The following is an 18,008-nucleotide window of genomic DNA, read 5'->3' as shown; positions in this document are numbered from 1 at the left end:
GGAAATTGACCCATGAGGGAAATGCCTATCCAAGTTAACACAGATATTTATGGGTGCCTCTGGGAACTGTTGAGTGCTATGGAATAGGTGGAATGCTAAAAACAATTTATTTACATTGTACCAAATAACCAGTATATTCAGTAGTAACAACTACAACAACAAAAAAATCAGCATCATCATGGTAAGTTTGCCTCTACGTAGACCAAACGGTCACTTGGTTTGGTAGAGCTCTGAATCAAGCTGAATAGGAAAATGTTCCAAACACTCACGATTTTCTATCATAGTAAACAAGCCAGAGAGTGCCCCAGCCGTGAGAACTGGACCGTCTCATCACTCCTATCTAATTATAGGAGGGATTACAATCAAACAATTAAGGATGCAGAGATTACTTCTTGAATACATTTTTATTTCTTGGCCTTAGTAAAAGGAAAAAAAAGGTTTTTAACAAATTCTATTTCCAAGATTACTAGATATATTTTTGTTTTGCTTTTTGGAAGGATACTCTCATAGTGGAGCAATTAATTATTTTTTAGAGACATCTCTTCATTTGTAATAGAATTCAGGGCCTGGTATTCTGAGATTTAGGCAGTTGTGTCCAGGAAAAGTATGCCAATCATAGCATAATTAGTTAGCTGCAAAAAAAAAAAAATGAGATCTTACAAACTGCTTTAGGAATCTGTCATTCTTATGGGAGCAAGTAATCCCAGACATGAGGAAGAGGACTTGGTAAATCAGAAGCCCTTCTCTCTCCACTCTGTATTTATTCCATTTTTACAACAGCTTTCGGTTTAATTTAATACATTATTGTAGAAGAAAGGGTCCATTAAACAGCTACAGAAAAGTGAGAATTACATTCCTTTTAGGTTTTTTTTAAAATTAAGCATTCAACAGTAGAATCCTTTAAAAATGATATTCAAATGATTTTTAATTACCACAAAGGCATTGAGATGTTAATACACTATATAAAAGAGAGGGATACTATTTCATTCGTCCTTTCCTGCCACAAATTCCAACTCTAAGAAAATTATTTCTTTTGATCCACTCTGATAGCATGTAATAAGAGAACAATAAAACATATGGCTCAATTACCACCGCTTCTCATCAAGCATGAATTAATGAATATCAAATTATTATTAATTGTTTTTTCTGGCTCCCTCTCCATAGGACAATGATTACACATTTCTGTATTTTAATAAGCATTAGTGTTTAACACTTTGTGGACCAGTGTCTAAGAGGAACAGATGCTTGAAATCATTATACAGAAGAATAACTCTTTACATTTATCAACATTTAGAAAATACATGACTATCTTTTAATCTCCCTAGTTTGTCAGTTTTTTACCACTGCCTTAAACTCCCTTAGAATTCCACCCTCTCTCAATGTTCCATATGCTTTCCTTTGAGAAGCAATTGCTATGTGCATATAAAGTAGTTTATAAGTGCAATGTCTCAATTTTAATAATAATAATAGTTCCTCACAAGATTATTGAATTTTCAATTCGTTAAGAAAAAGCTCTTTAAAAATCAAAGTTATAGATTGAGCAGTTAAAAAATTAATTTAGGCAGCATGGCACAGAATATAATAAATTATGATCACTATAATTGACATATCAATGTCAGTGAGTAATACTTATAGACACTGTATAAGAAGATTCTGTATAACTGACAGTTCATTTATTTTTATAAGCCATCTGTAAATATAAAGTGCTATGTAATAGGAATAGATATAGCATGCTAAAGAACATGTCTTTGTAGTCCATAACTTTCATTATTTCTCACAGATCATTTATGAAACCAGATTTTGAAATGCATGCAAAGAAAACTTGACAAATTATGTAAACACTACATGTCATATGATTTAACCCATTACCCATAAATGCAGGTCTTTCTGTTTTTAAAACACATTCTACAAAACTTATATCGGTGATAAACTGAAGGATGATACCAAGGTTAGATTGTTTAGATATCCTATCTAGTTCAATATGCCTAACAAACACAGATTCAGGTATGCTTCTAAAGAGCAACCAAAAACTTGCTTTCGAATCTGATAATTTTGGAGCAGAAAGTGACCTTAGAAATCATTTTGTCCATTGCCCCTCATGTTACAGATAATAGCACAGAAATCTGAAAAGTTTAAGTGATTTTCTGAGGTCCATACAACTTTATACGTTAACATCTTTCTGCCATACTTTATCTTTTTGCCAAAATTTCTATCAACATTACTTTTGCACATAAAGGAAACATATCTTGCTCCCATGACAGTTTTGTCAAGATTTCAATAACGTCTGTAAATCCAAATTCTTAGGGAAACAAAGGTGAGAAAATGGTAAATTTGTCTATAATGGAAACCGTGACACACAGCCTAATACTGAGCAGAGGTGGACCTGGTCAAGGCTGACAATGCTCACTGCCATCAGAAGCATCCTTCCTTTGACGCTGGGAACTAGAACCACTTGAATTTTTGCTCTCTAAATCTAACCAGATACCAGATGGTTCCCTTTATGTATGTGACCTTAGTGGAGGCAATTAGATTATTTATGCAATAGCAGAGTTGTTCATTCTATACCAGAGTCAATCTTTGGTGTAAAAGCTTTTCTAGATTATATGTTCTTACAATAAAAATTTTAATTCCTTAGTGAATGCTTTCATCTTGATTTTCATGTGCCAGAATTACTGAATCCACTTTGCTGAAAAATTTAAAGAAAATAAGTTAGATATACAAATTCAGTACAAAAATAAGCCTGCAACTAAAGTTTTAAAAATAATTACTCATCAAGGGGGTAGTGGTGGGTTAAGCATTTTACTTTCACCTCCTACTGCATTCATCACTGTGGCATGGCTCTTCGTCATACCATAAATACAAAGCACCAATGTCCTGTACTCATATTTATGACATGCCTGAGAGTCATGTCTTGACAACTTAATTATACTATAAAGGGCTTCCCTGGTGGCAGCAGTGGTTAAGAATCCGCCTGCCAATGCAGGGGACACGGGTTCGAGCCCTGGTCCAGGAAGATCCCACATGCCGCGGAGCAACTAAGCCCGTGTGCCACAACTACTGAGCCTGTGCTCTAGAGCCCGCGAGCCACAACTACTGAAGCCCGTGCGCCTAGAGCCCGTGCTCCGCAACAAGAGAAGTCACCGCAATGAGAAGCCCACGCACCGCAACGAAGAGTAGCCCCCGCTCGCCGCAACTAGAGAAAGTCTGTGCGCAGCAGCAAAGACCCAACACAGCCAAAAATAAAAATAATAAATCAATTAATTAAAATAAATAAATAAATAAATAAATATACTATAAAAATGCACACAGGGAAGAAAACACAAAGACTTCTGAGTGTTTTGGTAACCACATCTCCTAAACCGTATCATGCACTCCCAGGACTGAAAGTTTTAGAGCTGCACCATGCACATCAAGGCCCCTTGATGTAACAATGGATCCTGATAAGGCTGCTCGATTAGGAAAAGAAAAGAAATATGAGAACTGGCTGGGGAAAGCAGAAAATAGAAGGCAAAGTATGAATATAATTAGCTTTGTTCTTGTCATTGATTCTGCAGCCTGATGGAACTCGGCTTTCTGAATATTTTTCAGAGTATTTTCCAGATGTAGCCTCTCAGTACCTCATTAATATCACACATTTGTCATTAAATTCCATATTTTGGATCCCGTGTAAAAATCGCAAATGCTCCTTTTTCATTCACCACCAGCAGGAAACTTGCCTTTCACACAGTGCTGTTGACCAGCTCCCCAATATCATCATGGTTATTCTACCTACTTACTATTGAAGTAAAAATTAAATGTTGATACTAGCTTTACAATGAAGTTTCATAGGATTTTATATTGCTAGCTTAATGTGCACTGTACACATCTTTTAAATCAACTTTTACAGCTTTCATGCTAAGCTTATTGAAAATATGAGTTAAAAATGCAGACCCTTAATGTTACTTCTCAAAACATTTATGCTAATTAGGTGTCCAAATTATAGTAAAGTTGGTCTTAAAGGTAAAAAAAATACTCCAATGTTATATGCAATATAGAATTGTACACCATTAACTCTAAATTTTTCGTTTAAAAATAACATTAATATAGAATTGTACACCATTAACTCTAAATTTTCTGTTTAAAAATAACATTAAAAGGCATTTAGTATAATAACCAAATTACGTTGAAAAAATGTATATTCCAGTGCAAATGTAAAGGTCATTCACAGAAATGCACTTCAATTCCACTGATCAGTAGAGCAAAGAAAATCTGGTTTTGTTTGGAAAAAATGGAAAATTTCCTAAAATAAATGACTTTTGCTTAGTTGTATCTATGTCTGGTCTGACATCAGAAGAAAATATAAATGTTGACTGATTTTTATACCATAAAGTGAAATGCCACCATTGTATCTGCAGCTGAATTTTTAATATAATTAAGAAAATACTTTTATCTTTCATCAATATCAAAAGTTCATTAATGTTAGTGATGGTTCCTTACAGAGCTTAACACTTACCTACAACTTGAGAGTAGCAATGTTCACAATGTATTGTCTGTCTATAAATCCAAATACTGTCACCTGCTTGTAGGTTTTCCAAAGGTTGTTTGCATATTTCACACTAAACAGAATGTATAAAGTTTACATTATATATGAAGTTTAGATTCTTGGCGTAACAGGATAAAAAAAAAACAACTTTTACTTTATTCAGTACCATCCTTCATAGCAACACTCAGATGAAGCCTCAAGAGAACCCAGAGGGAAAATAAGAGTATACTTACTTGTCTGTGATCCACACACTGAACTTTTCAAATAAATCCTCTCATAAATCCCTCTACTATGGAGGTGTGCATTTCAGGGCATATATACCACTGAAGTTTCTACGTAACTCACAACAGAGTAGATACACATTTTCAGAAATTGGTTATGCCAAAGACAAGGTCACCACTGGATATCGCAAACAAAAACACAAAGTGCATTTATTGTTTGCTTACTAAGGGAGAGCTGTGCTGTCCGGGTATAGCGTCATTGAGCAAAACGAACTTCTGACCCTATGCAGGGTTTAGGGAGAAGTTTGTTTCAAGTTGTGTTGGTTAAAGAGGAAGGAAAGGGTTGACATCTGCCTTAGACCTGTGCTCACTGGAGCAAGTTCACTGCCAACTGGCTGACTTTCAAGTTCACTGACGCAAATTGTCATAGATCAGTTTGACATGTTTAAGCCAGTTCAGATGGTTCTCTATTATTATGGCTATAGAATGATCTGTCTTTTCTTAGGAGTGTGGGGACACTTTTATTCTCAGTAGTATTTTATAATTAAATTGAAAGTGGAAATAAATCATCCAAAATATAATAAATGGAAATCATCCAAAATATAATAAAAGCAATAATCAGGAGAATTTCCTTCTTTTAAAAAGTTTTCTGCATAATAATTTTAAATAAGGAGCTATAGACTAACTTTTGTTTCGTTGAGTAAACTTAATAATTAAAAGGAAATTTTACTGTCATAATTAAATAATTATGAAATTTTCAGATTATATTTTAAATAGACTTCTATATATGATGGCCTAAAATTGGATTTTATTTGCTCAAAATGAGGCATTTCTTCTTGCTTTGTGTCACTTTCTGAAGCTAATTTAAGGAGAAGCAATCAATTGTCAAAGTATTACATCTACATGACTGAATTAGATAATTTGTATCAGTCATAGAATATCAGCACTAGAAAGGACCCATAGATTTAGGCTGTGGTTCTTAAACTGGCTGCCTGTTAGATCTATCTAAGGAGATTGTAAAAATACCAATGCCCAGCAATCATCTCTAAGATTCTTGATTTAATTGGGGCTGGTCCCAAGCATTCTATTTTTCTCCTAATCTCCCCAGACAATCATAATATGCATCCAGGGTTGAAAACCACTGGTCTAATCAGCTACTTCATTTTATAGATGAGGAAACTGAGGCTAAGCTAATTTAGATGATCGTCCAAAGTCACATGGCCTCAATTAGTGTCAGTTAGAACTCCAGCTCAGGTCTTCAGGTTCCCAGTTAAGTGCTCACCCAGTTACACCAAAAACTATATTGTTGACCTACGCAATGTTTTTGTGAAAAGTAAAAGAAATAGCATATAAAAACACAAACTGTGAAGCATTCTACTATGTACGCTTTATTATTATACTAAGCCACATTTAATTAGAATGAATCACGCTCTCAAAAGCAGACTGAGTTTCAACTATCATTAAGCACATTGGTCCTAATTTCATGACGTAAGGAGCTGCTAGCTTTCTTCTCAACAATTTCTTGGCCTTTTCAGATTTCATTATATATTTTATGTAATGCATGATTTATGAAAATGCTGCAAAAAGTTTTCTAAAGAGAACAAGTGTTTACCTTTTTACAGATTTCAATCTGTAGGGTAAGAGTTATAAATGTGTCAATAATCAACTTTTAAGCCTAAAGCCAAGAGAGTAATTATAAACCTTGGAGGTTTAGGCTGTAGAACTCTGAGAAATGTTTAAATAGTGCATTATTAATGTGCATGACAGTGTTTCTGAAAGCTTTAACTTCATCTCATGTATTTCATTAAATAATTATTTTTATTCCAATCATTATGCAATTTTATATTGAGTTAAGTGCAATAAACATAGCCTTACCTTGAAGCAAGTGGAATGGCAGCAAATTTGTAATTCATTTAAAATCATCTTAGCTTCTGTGCCCAAGGGTTTTCGACAGTAAGTGCACATATCCATTTCAATGACAGACCTATAGAGATGTAAGCAATTAAAAATAAATTTGTCATCATGCAAAAGACAGATGTATTCCCCATAAAGTCATATGGAAATGATATGTTAATTTTGTTGATACTGTAGTAAATTGTGTAAAAATCAAGGAAAGCTGAGGATTTACTTATCCTAGGATAGCAGGATAAGTGATTGATTCTTCTAGTTATTTCAAAATGATATCAAAGAATTAACATGAAGGAAAGTCTCAGATTATTAATTCATTAGCAATCAAAAGTGCATCTGGGCAGGACAAAGACGTTCACAGTTTTCTAACTGAACTAGGTCATAAGTACCCCTTGAAGCTAGAAGAGGGTTTTGAATTATTAATGTACTTATATCATAGAAAAATTATGCTGCAGATTAATATAAAAATTTAACTCTCAAAACGTTCAATAGGACAAAAATAGAAATCCATTCAAGAATGTGTTGGTGAATTCACAAATGATGGATAACCTAGATTCTAGGGTCTAGAGTCACTAAAACGCTCCCCTATGCCACTTCTCTTGGTGTCATTGTAAGACTCAGAATATTGGGGGCCCTTTCATGACAAAAATTCTCCAATATGATATAATCTCACCACAAATTTGATGGGGAAAAAAGAGCTTTGCTATTTACTTTGGAAAAATAATGTTCAATAATAAATAAATGATCAGCAAGTCCAAAAGACCTTGGGTCACGCCAGAGTCTTAAGGAAGGCCAATAACTACTTGATTCTTTTCCTTTTGAAAGGTCTTTAGGACAGTCTTAAATAGCACCTTGCAGAGTTTACTAGTCTCAGGGTGTTAGCAAACAAGCCTGAAATTTCCAAAGTAGGATACATACCGGGGTGGTGAAATAAAAATAGCTAATACTTAATAGTGCTAATATGTTTAATATGTGCAGTGCATTTTCCATGCACTTTGCTTAAATCAACTCGTTTATTCTTCATAACACCTCTGAGAAGCAGGTACTCTTATTTTTATCATTATTTTACAGAAGAGAAAGCTGAGGCACAGAAGGGTAAGTCTTGCAGCCAGTGAGTGGCAGAGGCGGGATTTGAATGAAGGCAGAGTGGCCACAGAGCCCTGTGCTACCTCTGGGCCTGCTTGTGAGATTGCCTGGGCTCGCTGGGTTAGAAAGAACGAGTCACGCCCAGAAACCACAATCGATCCTGTCCTCAAGCGCAGGACTAGAAGCAGAGAGGAGGGAAAGTTGAGGGGAGGAGGGGGTGAGAGAGGAAAGGGATTGGAGTAGATAAACCTTGTTTCATTTTATACTCTCAGCCATTCTAGTAATCTCTTCTTCCCTTATGTATATAAATAAATATTTCCCTCTTTCAATGATCTCTCTAGGTACTTGCTTACATATTCCGGGCAAGTAGTTTCCTATGCATTTTTCACATATATGTGTATGTAGGTACCCACACACTTAAATTTCCCATGTTAGGCTGTAAGCACTTCCAGAGTAAAAACTGCCACTCTCTAGCATTCTTCCATTCCAGAGACACTGAGACAGGAGCTGGGAATATAAAGAAGAGTGAGAGAGTCTCCTCCAACGGGAAGCCTTCTTTCCACTAGGGTAGCCAGGTGTGTGATCGGATGATCACCACATATTTATGGGTGTGTGAAAAGAGTTAGGGGAACACAGCCAGTGGAGCAACTAATCCCTGGGGTGAAGCAGGAAAGGCTTGTCGGCATAAGTGCCATCTGAGTTAAAGCTTGAGGGTGAAGGAGCTCTCAAGGGGAGCTCAGTGAGGTGGGGAGGGGCGTGATGGAGGGGTTCCAAGCAGAGTGAACAGGATGTACCAAGGTGCCACACAATGAGGGTGGCTGGAGTGATTGAACATCCAGCAATATTCAGTAGGATCAGGTTCTGAAGGCCCATAAATCATGTACAGAGGAATTTGGCATTTACCCTGTAAAGGGGCACCGGCCACTTTATGGGATTGATGTGCTTAGCTAAGAACTGTGGGGATGCAGCTAATTTCACACAATGATCAACAGCAAAAGTTTGCTGGACTAACTGGTTTTAATGGAGAATTGACTTTTGCTCTGATGACCAAAAAAATTTCAAGGATCACTTGAGGAACAGGAGTGAAATTATTCACTTTGAGAGCAATACGTTAATGTAGAATGTTTTTCTTCCTTAACAATAAAAATATGAGCCCAGGGAAAGCTCTGGTGTTGGTGTTATCCTTACTAAGATCATACTTAGTCAGGAATTCTCTGGTGTTCCAGTGGCTAGGACTCCATGCTCTTACTGCCAGGGACCTGGGTTTGATCCCTGGTCAGGGAACAAAGTTATGCCTTGTGACCAAAAAAAAAAAAAAAAATCACACTTAGTCAAAGATCTTTTCAGAGCATTATGAAAAACCTAGCTCTGGTGTTTTGGTTATCTAAGCAGTACTTGTGGTGCTCCTGTAGTCACATCAAAGAGGTATGACTTAAAGGCAAGACACTAAGAAGAGCCTTGGTAATAGAAGATCTTACAAAAGTGACAAAAAGAGGATATAATTTTGATGCCTGGCCCACCTATGTTTCCCTTAGTAAATGGAACATAGGTTTGTTTATTCAGGAATAATTTATTGAGTACCTGTTAGGTGCCAAGGACTGCGTTACAAGCTGAGGCTGTGCATAAAAATAAGATATGTCGTGACCCTCGGTGAGCCATATTTCCACCCCCTGCAATAGAGAAATACCATCGATAGAATACCGGACATTTGCCTTACAGCTGGTTTCCAGTGGTTGGATTGAAATGCTAATTATTTTTATTTCCTCCGTTGGAAGTCTGCAGGCCACAGTCTCATGAGTGTCACCTATTTACCCGACTGAGCATAAAATGGTAAAAGAGAGTAATCAAGAGCAAAAGCCTGAGGTCAGTTTACCGGCACTAAATTGATGCTCATCCTAACCCCCTTCCTGGGAACTGAGCACGGGCCCCAGTGGGTCACAGCGGCACATCCACGCAGCTGTTTGTAAGGTGAGCTGGCTTTGGAAAACCGCAAGGAGGGAGGGCTGCGGGCACAGTCTGGGGATGCAATGAAGCCTAGATGCTAATAATGTGGCAGTACTGGGGACTCCTGGGGTCACCAACAGCAGAGACACTTGCCTGGGAGGCAGCTGTAAGGCACAGAAAGCTCTAATGGAATAAAGTACATCAAAATCAAAGAACAACAGCCAGAAAGCCAAGGAGCAAGTTCCTAGATGCAGAGGTTGCTGTACGTCGTTCCACTCATACAATCACCAATATAACCACTGTCAGGAGAGTCATCTCCAAGTTCAGTGGACTGCAAGAATGTGTACATATATATTTCAGTGCTATGTACACAGTGAACATATGTAAATATATATTATATATAAATATATACACATATATAATAAAATGTATATTTATAAAGTATATACACACATATTTATCTATAATATGTAAAAATACATATGTTTACGTGTGTGTGTGTATACTTTTATGTACGGAAATACAGACATACTCACCTATCTGAAGTCGAATAAACGGTTTGTATGTATTTTCCAGAGATACCCTCCTGATATCTATCCTTTGGTGATTTACTAGAAACAAACACACGTGGACATGTGAGAATTGGGCTATTTCCCTAGTATTGAAGTATATACCCCTATGCAGGCAAGGAAGCACACACACACCCTCTCACACAGCCTCATTATTATTATTCGTTGTGATGTTACAAGCCAGGACAATGTACTGACTTTTTTTTTTTTTTTTAATCTGGAGAAGTATTGATATGCAAGGAACCTCCAAGTTGACATAAGTTGACATATTCACCAAGATAAATAAAGAATGGGGCAAGGAGAGTGCAAGAACAAGTGTAAGCAGGAAAAGCAGTTATTGTTTTTCATGAAGTTTATACTTGCACCTCCCTTATTTTTACTAAAAGAAAGCTATCTGTAGCCTCACATAAAGAATATACACAAAGCACGAGCCAGTGCAGGCAAATATAGACAGACACCATTCACGTAGAGAAACACTCCTGAACTTTTAGAGAAAGCTTTGGAAGTTTTTATATTTGCTTGAAAACATCCAAGAATCATTTAGAATGAAAGCAAAAATATGGTAACTTTTAAAAGTCCTCTTTGTTCCCTTTCTGCTCCAGTTTGTAAACGTCACTCTCTCCTGGAGGCAAATGAAGTGTGCAGTGCACTAACCAGCTGGCTGTCCGTAACTGCTTCCCCAGTACTTACACTACCTGGGAGCATATTAGGACCAGAAGCAATACGTTCCTATTAGTTCATACAGTGAAGGATAACTCCATAGCCCTCACTTGGGATTTCTTAATGAGAAATCCTTCTCTCCCTCCAAACTGCCCGTAGGCAGACTGCTGTCAGAAATAGAATCTACTTTACGGAACACATAGCCCACAATGCTAAATAAAAGTTTGCACATATTTATGCCTGATACATATAAAATTATTCCCATTTTATTGGTCAGAAAATTGAGACTCGAATTGAGACAGGAAACTGAAGTTAAGTAGTTTTGCTGAGGCCACATAGTCAGTAAATGACAAACTAAGATTCAATCCCAACTCTGATTCTAGGGCCTCTGGTTTAATATATACTGCACTGTCTGTGTAGATTTTAGGGAGAATTGGATTAAGCAGCAAAATCAACGTTGAGGTTGCATTTTACAAGGTAACTTACTTTGGGGTTTGAGGAATCCCTTTTGGGGGGAAGGTTGCTCAAATCGAACGCACCTCGAATTTCTGGGAGCCCCGCCCCCATACTCTGCTCTCTGGCCTCTTTGAAATGGGCGGTGATTAACACATGCGTGCGTATATCCACATCTGAATGCCCCACCGTTACCCTACCCCACAATTAGGCCAATTCTTGTTTTTATACTCCGCGAAATCGAATGACTTGTGAATCCCTGACCTTGTCTGACATTTTCCTCAACATCCATCACATCAAGCAGTGGATTTTGTGGGTCAGAGCTTATTTACTAAAAGTTATACTGCTTATTTCACATTAGAGGTAAACAATGGTCGATAGAACCATTTAATTAAAGTGTGACTCCAAATTAGCATAGGAATACTTGTGTAATTTTATAAAGCTTATTGTGGGCATGTATGTTTATGTGACAACTTTCAAATAACTATCCTATTGTGTATACATGTGTTATATTAAAATGTTTTTTAGTCCATTCAATGAAATTGTATGATTATTTGACAACTACTTAATAGTGGAAAGATTATAAAGAATTATATACTTATTTACATAAAGAAATTGATATACTCTTAAACGTTCTGCTATTTGAAAAAAGCAAGCATACCCTGAAATAATGGCATTCCTTCTTAAACACAGATTATTTCAAAATTATAAAATATATATAGCAAAATACTTCAAATAAATTTCCAGTACCTATTCTCCACATACGTCCTTGCGTACACAACAGTATCCTTTGGTCCTGCATGCCTGGTTTCAGCACTGGAGCTGCAATACAAACCATCTTACTTCATGTTTAAAGTTTGTTTATGGGATAATCAAATTAACAAGGCAATTATCCAATCCAGTGAAAAAAATAATGCTCATATAGTCCTTCTAAACTATTACCTTTGAAACACGAATGTTAAAGTGGTATCAATCCATTTCTGAAAAATTTATTTATGTCTCCCATTTTGTCTTAACTTCCAGAAGTGTCTTGGCCTACTTCCAGAATACTATTATGCAAATCGGTCACTCAATAAGTCTGTTGTAGAGCATGATGATTATTTTGAATATGCCTGTAACATGTTTTAGTGTCTATTTCCCTGATGTCCCATTCATATTTCCAAACCATTGCTTTCCCCACAAATCTCAAGCAAAAAGTGGACCTTAATTAACGAACATGATAACATCTGATTTAATGAAACCTTTAAATTTACTTAAAGAATGTCAATGCCAATGTCTCAATCATGCTTTTTTAAAAAAATTATAGACTTTTTAAGGAAAAATCACAGTTTACACTCATTATTCATAATTGACAACTTACCAGTGACCAAGTTGTTTACTCAACACCTTTGTATAAGCCTGCTTAGCCACTGGTAAAATTAAAAATTTCTGCATTTCAAAAGAAGGATTAGGTTGTATGTGGATATTTTCTTTAAAAAACTGAAGAAGAAAAAAAAAAAAAAACAACAGAAGGAGGATAGTCCTGTCAGTTGTTTTATAATTGACCATAGTACCTGAGCGCCTTCCGTGCTTCATAAGAGTAGGCAGTGGTTCTAGAAGATGGGCTGATTAAAGCCTCAGTAGACCCACTAACTTGGCCATCTTGCCTGAGAGAGCAAAGGCAAATATTTGGCACTTAAAATCAAGGCCACCTAGAAGGTTTTTGTTTTATTAAAATTCTGTTCAATGAACTTTTTTTTAATATACAGTGAACCTCTTTCTTGTTTGCCTGGTTTCTGCACAGATACACAAATAGAACACATGTATGACTTTACTCCTCCACAGAGACCACTAGCTTACCTTTAGGAATCATCTACAGGCATGTGTCACATTATCTAAAGCTAAGACAGAATACTTTTTTACCAAGGGCAGGAACCATCTGAAATTGGTTCCAGTAACATTTTCACAGCAGCAGTGCCATTTTAGAAAGTTTTTCATGTGCAACATATCTGACAGTTTATCAGTTTAATGAAAATTATCCAGAGGTTCCTTGGAGAAATTCCAGTTTCCATTTTGTTTTTAATGGAAAGCAGTACTTTGAAGATTGCAAAAGAACTTTGACCTAGATTTCTGCTAATCTAAAAATGTCACTATGCTTAACAAAGTGCAGGCATATTTGCTTTTTCCTATGAGACAGAGGAAAATTTTAATGCTGGAGTAGTGAAAGCTTTAGCTCTTTTTCCTCCCCCGTGTTAGTAAACCCTGATATAGGAGAGACATAAAGACCAAGAGGAAGATTTAGATCTTGATCATGATTTATCATTCTTGACTGGTCTGTTCCTTCCATTTCCAGGTAGCTCTTAAAGAAGAAGAAAACATCTGTTCACATAGTATCAACTCTGGCATACAGAAAACCATCTTCTAGTTTTAAGACAGATGTTTCACAAAACAGATGTTTCACAGCTGAGTTAAAATGACACTAAGTAGTGAGAAAGTAGAATTAATATTATTAGAAGATTTTCTAATACGATCATTAGAATATGTCATTCCAGAAAAATGAACCTAGTTGTGAACTGTTTGGAAATATTCAAATCATATAGTATATAATACAAAACCCAATTTTAGCAAATAGTTTCAAAGGACAAAGGTTGTCAGTGAGTGTGAAATGTGTCTGTATTGTCCTCAGAAAGATAAAATCAAATATCACCAATTTGCAAAATCTGCAGATAGGAAAGTGAAATAATTTGTAAACAGTTCTGATAAGGATTGAACTGTGTCCTGCCAAAATTCCTATGTTGAATTTGGTTTAATTGGTTCGGCATATGGCTTGGGCATTTGCAGTCTTTTAAACCTCTCCAGTAAGTCTCACGTGCAAGTCAAGATTGAGAACCACTACCTTAGAGGCAGCCCGACATCTTACCCAAAAGAGCACTGGTTCTCAAAGTGTGGGCCCTGGATTAGCAGGTGAGTCTGATGTAAATAAAATTTGGGAACCAGTGCAATAGAGGACTCTCCACCAAACTATTCCTTAGATGCCTTGAATAATATTCCTAAAGAAGAACTTATGACTGACAATGTTTTTTGCTTGACGGCTTTATTGTTAAGACGTTACCCTTCATTGAAACAAATTGCTGAATTGTAACTTGCAATCAACGGTCACAATTTTGTTTCTTAATTAAATAACTCCATAAACTATAAAACCAAATATTGTGTTGGAACTTACAAAATTCCAAATGGAATGACACTTGAGAAAATGTTTTCTGCAGTGGAAGTTCACCTTGAAAATGTAACTATCTAGAACCTTCATACACTGCTAGTGAGAACATCAAACGGTACAGCTGATTTAAAAAACAGTCTGGCAGTTCCTCAAATGGAGTTACTGTAGGATCCAACAATTTCACTCCCTAGGTATTTACCCAAGAGAAATGAACACACTCTACACAAAAACTTATATATGTATGTTTATAGCGGCATTGTTCATAAGAGTGAATTACAATCCAACAGTGGAAACAATCCAAATGCCCACCAATTGATAAATAGATAAACAAAATGTAGTACATTCACACAGTAGAATATCATTTGGCAATAAAAAGAAATGAAATACTGAGACATGCTACAACATGGGTGAACCTTGAAAACATTATTCTAAGTGAAAAAAGCCAGTCACAAAGGACCACATATTTTATGATTCCATTTATATGAAATGTCCAGAATAGGAAATTTCAAGAGCCAGAAAGTAGCTTAGTAGTCGTCCAGAGCTAAGGGGTTGGGGGAAAATGATGTGTGACTGCTACTGGGCATTGGGTTTCTTTTTGAGGTGATGAAAATGTTGTAAAAGTGATTGTGATGATGGTTGTACAACTCTGTGAATATACTAATCAGAAAGCATATAACTATGTGGACATCCAATTACTATACAAAGTGAATACATTCATAAAGTAAATCAAGTGTCAGTTTAACAGATTGGCCTATGACTCTTATTTAGATTTCCACTGTCCTATTTGACTTAACCTTGGCAACTTGACTTTAAACAGCATAAAATAATTTCAACTGATAAATACCCATGTCACTGCAAACTTTACAAATCTCTTTTGCATGAAGACTAAAAGCTTAGTAAGAGCTTACCATTTTGAACTGTTGTATGTGTTAGGGTTTACTTCTATTAAACTATCAAGGTTTTGAGCTCTGGTAAAAATTACAGATTTTAAATATATAAAAAGAAGTATTCTTATTGGTACCAAAGGGGATAGTGGGGGAGGGGGGCAGGAGATAAATTAGGACTTTGGGATTAACACATACACACTACTATATATAAAATAGATAATCATCAGGGACCTACTGTATAGCACAGGGAGCTCTACTCAATATCCTATAATACCTATAATGGAAAAGAATCTGAAAAAGAGTATATTTTATATATATATACATATAACTGAGTCACTTTTCTGTACACTTGAAACTAACACAGCATTGTACATTAACTATACTTCAATAAAAATAAATAAAATTTAAAAAAAGAATTCTCCTGTGGAAAAATAAAGAGAGGACTTGAGGCCAGGACACCTCTCTAATTTACTAACTTTCTGCACCTGATCAAGTCTCTTACTCTCTGACCCTCAATTTTCTTTCTGTTAAATTTTTACCCATTTTGAGAGTCAAGTAAACTTTCTTTTCTGTAGCCAGAATATATGGGTGCAAAATTGGGCCCAGAGATTTCTTTTTCCACTTTTTTTTTTTTCAAGTGAGAATTTTTATTACAGTAGTTCTTTCAGAGCTGGGGCAGTGTCTACATTTTCCATTTAATTTGGAGACAGATCCTGTACAGGACTGGGATAGAACTGAAGAAGAATGAATAACATCTGAACACAGAACTGAGGGATGAGCAAATGACTTTGTAGTGGTGGTTAAAGCCTCCAGACGTAGTAACTGACTGTGATGATCACCATCCCACTGGAGAGACGGGGTGCATTTGTGAATGTACGTGTGATTGTCGGGTTATGTTAGGTAAGAGGCACAGATGAAACTGCAGGAAAGTAAAGGAGAGTGTGTGCACGTTACAGCCAGCCACGGTGTTTTCCATCCCACACCCTCTTCTACACAGATGGCCACAACGACACCGCCTTGCTGAAGGAGGCCAGACAGACCTCGGAAAGCTAGAGGAAGGTGACGTTACGAGGAAGGAGAGGCAGCTAAAGTTCTTGGTTATCAAACAGCTACAGAGCAGAGAATAAGGAAGCCAATAGGTAGAGGGAAGAGCAGGAGAAAAATAGGCAGAAGCCAACAAAGAACTGACAATGACAAAGAACTAAGGTTAATGTCTGGGGATTCCTGATGGAATGTCCTCCGGTCAAGAATGAACAACCTTCCAGTTCAGGTCTCCGTGAAGCCCGGCCATGCTACCATTCCTGCCCTTGAATTTCCATTTCCTCATTAATCTTTCCAATAAAACCCTGTTTCATGAGCAAGCCTAACTCAAACTGAAACGTCTCTCAAGTCATATTCATTATGACTTAATTATACCTTAATTATACCTCCTCATTTACTTGTCATTTTTTAATTTGGATCATTTCCAAATAATATTTGAATGAGCTTGGTTAATTGTAAGTCCAATACTGTTCCCAAAATAGTGGATCCTATTGAAAATGTATCCTCCCTCATTCTATCAGAGGCTTGCTTGGGATCACAAAAAGAGAAGGCAGAGGATGATTTGGGGAATTAAGGGAACAGAAAGAAACTACCTACCTCTTATATGCAAGAGCCTTTAAGAGATGAAAAACAGACAAAACAGTGAGCCAGCTCTTTTCCTACTTTTCTACTCTCTTCACTTGATATCAACAATATCATTTCTTTACATAAAAGTTTTTTTTTTTTTAAACAGAAAAAGCAGCTGTATCTTAGGAAGGTTAAAAATAGAAACTTATTGCTTCTAGGGTCCTCCCATGTGTTGGGAGAAGAATTGCTAAACATGGAAGACTTTTAAAATTCTTTCCTAATTTAAACAATCTGTAACAACAATGAAGTATAGCTTCTATGTTAACCTTCGCTGTAAAAGAAACAAAGTACAACAGTTTTAAAGCTGGTACTCTCTGTGGTGTAAAGAAATTCCAAAATTAGGTCCTGTTTTGTGGCTGTGATGAATTTGTGCATTCTTTTAGCACTACGTATCCAAGGAAGAGATTCCCAGAGTGCTTTCTGCACTGCTGAAAACCTACCAAGCAACAGTAAGTAAAAATAAATCTTCATAGCCCAAGTGCAGAGCACTGAATTTCCATGATGCCTTTTACAGTAAGCCATTGAACAGCAGGCCCTTAGTCAGAAATTCTAACAGAATTCAAATTTTGCTAACTTTTTTCCAAATCAGTTATTAAGCACCCTGTACATTGTTTTTCATATTCAGATAGTGTTTATATTTAAATATCACAGTACAGTTCAACTTCTCAGAAAATCTTTCAAGGTTATATAATTTATGAAGGCTCATATGGAATTCATAAGAAAAACGTAAATTATAATAAGCCTTACCTTTCATTTTTACTCTTAGACATATTGGAATTTACTTCAATTAAATTTTCTAGGTCCTGGTCTCTATAGGAAAAAATATATATTTTTTACATATATATATATGATGTAGTTACATACAATTTTAGGAAATAAGCATTAGAATAAAAA

General features: G+C 36.2%; 1 protein-coding gene across 1 annotated transcript in view; it reads right to left on the bottom strand.

Annotated features, from left to right (window-relative positions):
* Nucleotides 1-18,008, bottom strand: part of SCEL (sciellin) — a 189,926-nt gene that overhangs the window by 16,076 nt on the left and 155,842 nt on the right. Inside the window, exons 26-31 of the mRNA XM_082365780.1 lie at nucleotides 17,862-17,924; nucleotides 12,917-13,009; nucleotides 12,114-12,185; nucleotides 10,218-10,292; nucleotides 6,619-6,727; nucleotides 4,493-4,595 (exon numbers count right to left, since the gene is read on the bottom strand). Coding sequence (XP_082221906.1) covers nucleotides 4,493-4,595; nucleotides 6,619-6,727; nucleotides 10,218-10,292; nucleotides 12,114-12,185; nucleotides 12,917-13,009; nucleotides 17,862-17,924 — 515 coding nt within the window. The remainder of the gene's footprint in view (nucleotides 1-4,492; nucleotides 4,596-6,618; nucleotides 6,728-10,217; nucleotides 10,293-12,113; nucleotides 12,186-12,916; nucleotides 13,010-17,861; nucleotides 17,925-18,008) is intronic.

Source organism: Balaenoptera borealis (genome assembly GCF_965194805.1).
Source record: "Balaenoptera borealis genome assembly, chromosome: 18".
Classification (NCBI taxonomy): Eukaryota; Metazoa; Chordata; class Mammalia; order Artiodactyla; family Balaenopteridae; genus Balaenoptera; species Balaenoptera borealis.
The sequence above is the reverse complement of the archived record's forward strand: the minus strand, read 5'-3'. Positions and strand labels throughout refer to the sequence as shown.